The sequence below is a fragment of the Apis dorsata genome, unplaced genomic scaffold, assembly GCF_000469605.1.
Source record: "Apis dorsata unplaced genomic scaffold, Apis dorsata 1.3 scaffold_295, whole genome shotgun sequence".
NCBI classification, from domain to species: Eukaryota; Metazoa; Arthropoda; class Insecta; order Hymenoptera; family Apidae; genus Apis; species Apis dorsata.
In genome coordinates, this window is record NW_006263570.1 from 45,384 (window position 1) to 47,890 (window position 2,507).

The window sequence follows — 2,507 nt, forward strand, 5'->3', positions numbered from 1 at the left end:
CCTCTCGTCCAGAACATAGAATAAAAAAGAAGAAGAAGAAAGATCGTGACGTCGCATCGTTAATTTTCTTACCGCCTTCGTCGCATGCAGGGCGAAGTGTAACGTATATACCACCGGAATCGAAGTAGCACGACTACGACGACAACCAGGAGAGCTTAAAATGCTAATGAACGGGTCGGCTCGCTCGACCACGCCGCTGATTCCTCGTCGACACGCTCGTTCCATACTTTCACACGTTCGAATTTATCGAGATTTAATTCGTCGTACGATCAGGTGGGCCCACTACTGCCGATCGTCGTTTCTGGATCTCTCAATGTCGCTGTCACGCTAAATGGTACACGATGAATCCACTCGAGGCCTGCAATATCTCGATGGTGATAACGTTTCGGGTTAAATTGATTTCGTATCAAGAATCAGAAATTCGTTACGAATTTTTGGAATGGGAAATTCCACGTTTGATTGTTTCGATTTTGTTATTCATCGATGGTAATTAATTCTGAAAATTTCTTTTTTTGAGAAGGAGAGGGAGGGTAGATTTATAGTAAAGATTATTAATTTTATTTTGAATTTAATACATAAATTTAGATGATGAATTGAATTTAATAAAAAATTGTTCGTAAAATGAATAATTTCGTATTTTAATATAAAGCAAAGAATTTTTAATAAAAAAAATATAGATATTACGCAATATATTTTCTATATTAATGCGTTTAATATATTTTGATATTGATATATTAAATCATAATTTTCTAAACTTTATTTTTTTCAAATATAATTATCTCAAATCTCGGAAATTTATCTACTAAATCATAGTTATTTTTTATTAAGGAAATATGTTATTTATTTATTTTTTTCTGTGAATGTACAGGAGTATACATATATTATAGTTTATTAATGCTTATGAAACTTGAGATTAATTTTAATGTAGAGTCACAGTTGCTTAATGAAATTCATGTAAAAGACATTAATAACGCTTCGATGGATAAATTATAGAGAAACGAATTTAATATATGCAGAATTTATGCAATATTATACATGTATTTAAATAAATAACTATTTGAATTTTAAGTTTATTCATTAAGTTTATTAATTTCAAGTTTTTATTAATTATAATTTAAAGAATTAATAAAATAAAATTGTCTCTCTATTTCTATGTTTACATTATTATTTCTTATTAATTTTTCTTATCGCTCAATAATAAATTTCATAAATTGAGCTTATTCTTAGTATCATTAAAATTTATATTGTTAAATTTATATTGTAACTGTAACAATAATTTTTTTAAGGCATGTAAGATGATATAAGAATGTGAAAATTTTTAATTTATTTAGAACTGTGATATCAATAATAAAATTTATTCTTCGATGCATAATAATATATCAATCATTGTTGTCAATTAATAACACTTCAACATTTATGTTCTATCAATTGAGCTATTAAGTATATCATATCGATAGTTTTAAAATTTTTTATTTTTTGCAATTATTAAAAATATATAGAAATGCTTATATGTTTATAATTTCAATTTTTTATTTGAGATTATTATTTTAATTATTAGCTCAGTTATTAATTATTATTTCTTAGTAAATACTTATATATATATATATGTTTCTTATTTTAAAATAATCCTCATATCATAAATGAATCTCTCAATCTTCCCAATCTTTTTCTATGAAATCTCGTTTATATAGGGAAATTCAAATATCAAATTTTTAAAAAAAATCTTTTCGATAATAATCAGAAGAATCATTAAAAGAGAATGAAATCTGCTTGATTACAGAATGATATATATCGAAATAATTCAATTATTAATATTAATTTGCATCACTATACTTCACATTACAACAATACGACATACGACGAATTATTAAATTTTCTACATTTCAAAAATATTCTTCTTAATTCCTTCCAAAAAATTCAAACTTTTAAAAGAAATTCAATAACAATAAAAGGATGCATTAAAAAAGAGAGAAATCTATTTGATTATAAAGTAATTGAAACAATGATAATCAAGATGTCATTCATTAAGATGTCAATATTTACTAATATTAATTTCCATCATTATATATTCCATTTCATATTACAACAACATTCTTTCATGTAACATCATCTCTCTTTATACAGATATAAAATTTCTCTATAAAATCAATTTGTTCTCGTACATTTAAGAAACTTTTAAAAAAAAAAAAATCTCATCGATAACAATAATAACAATTGAAGAGCGCATTAAAATAGAGCGAAAATGATTGAATTGCAGGGTGGTCGGAGCAATGGTGATCGGGGCTGCCGTCTGCGGCCGTATTCCCGGTCTGGCGAAGAGTCAACGAGAACAGTGCAGAAAAGCGCCGCACGCGATGCCCGCGGTTGGTGAGGGCGCGGAACTGGGACTTCGCGAGTGCCGGCATCAGTTCAGACATCACCGTTGGAACTGTTCCCACGTGGCGAACGATCAGGTCTTCGGCCACGTGGTCGTAGTAGGTAAGGATTGTCCTGTCACCGCGGCCTGC

The 2,507-nt window shown here is 28.6% G+C and overlaps 1 protein-coding gene across 2 annotated transcripts in view; it reads left to right on the top strand.

The window, feature by feature from the left end:
* The window catches only part of LOC102680391 (protein Wnt-7b-like), a 101,114-nt gene that overhangs the window by 24,489 nt on the left and 74,118 nt on the right, over positions 1-2,507 (top strand). For both annotated transcript variants that reach the window (XM_006617226.2, XM_031511230.1), the window contains exon 2: positions 2,258-2,478. In XM_006617226.2, the coding sequence (XP_006617289.1) occupies positions 2,271-2,478 (208 nt within the window). In that variant the 5' untranslated portion in view covers positions 2,258-2,270. The remainder of the gene's footprint in view (positions 1-2,257; positions 2,479-2,507) is intronic.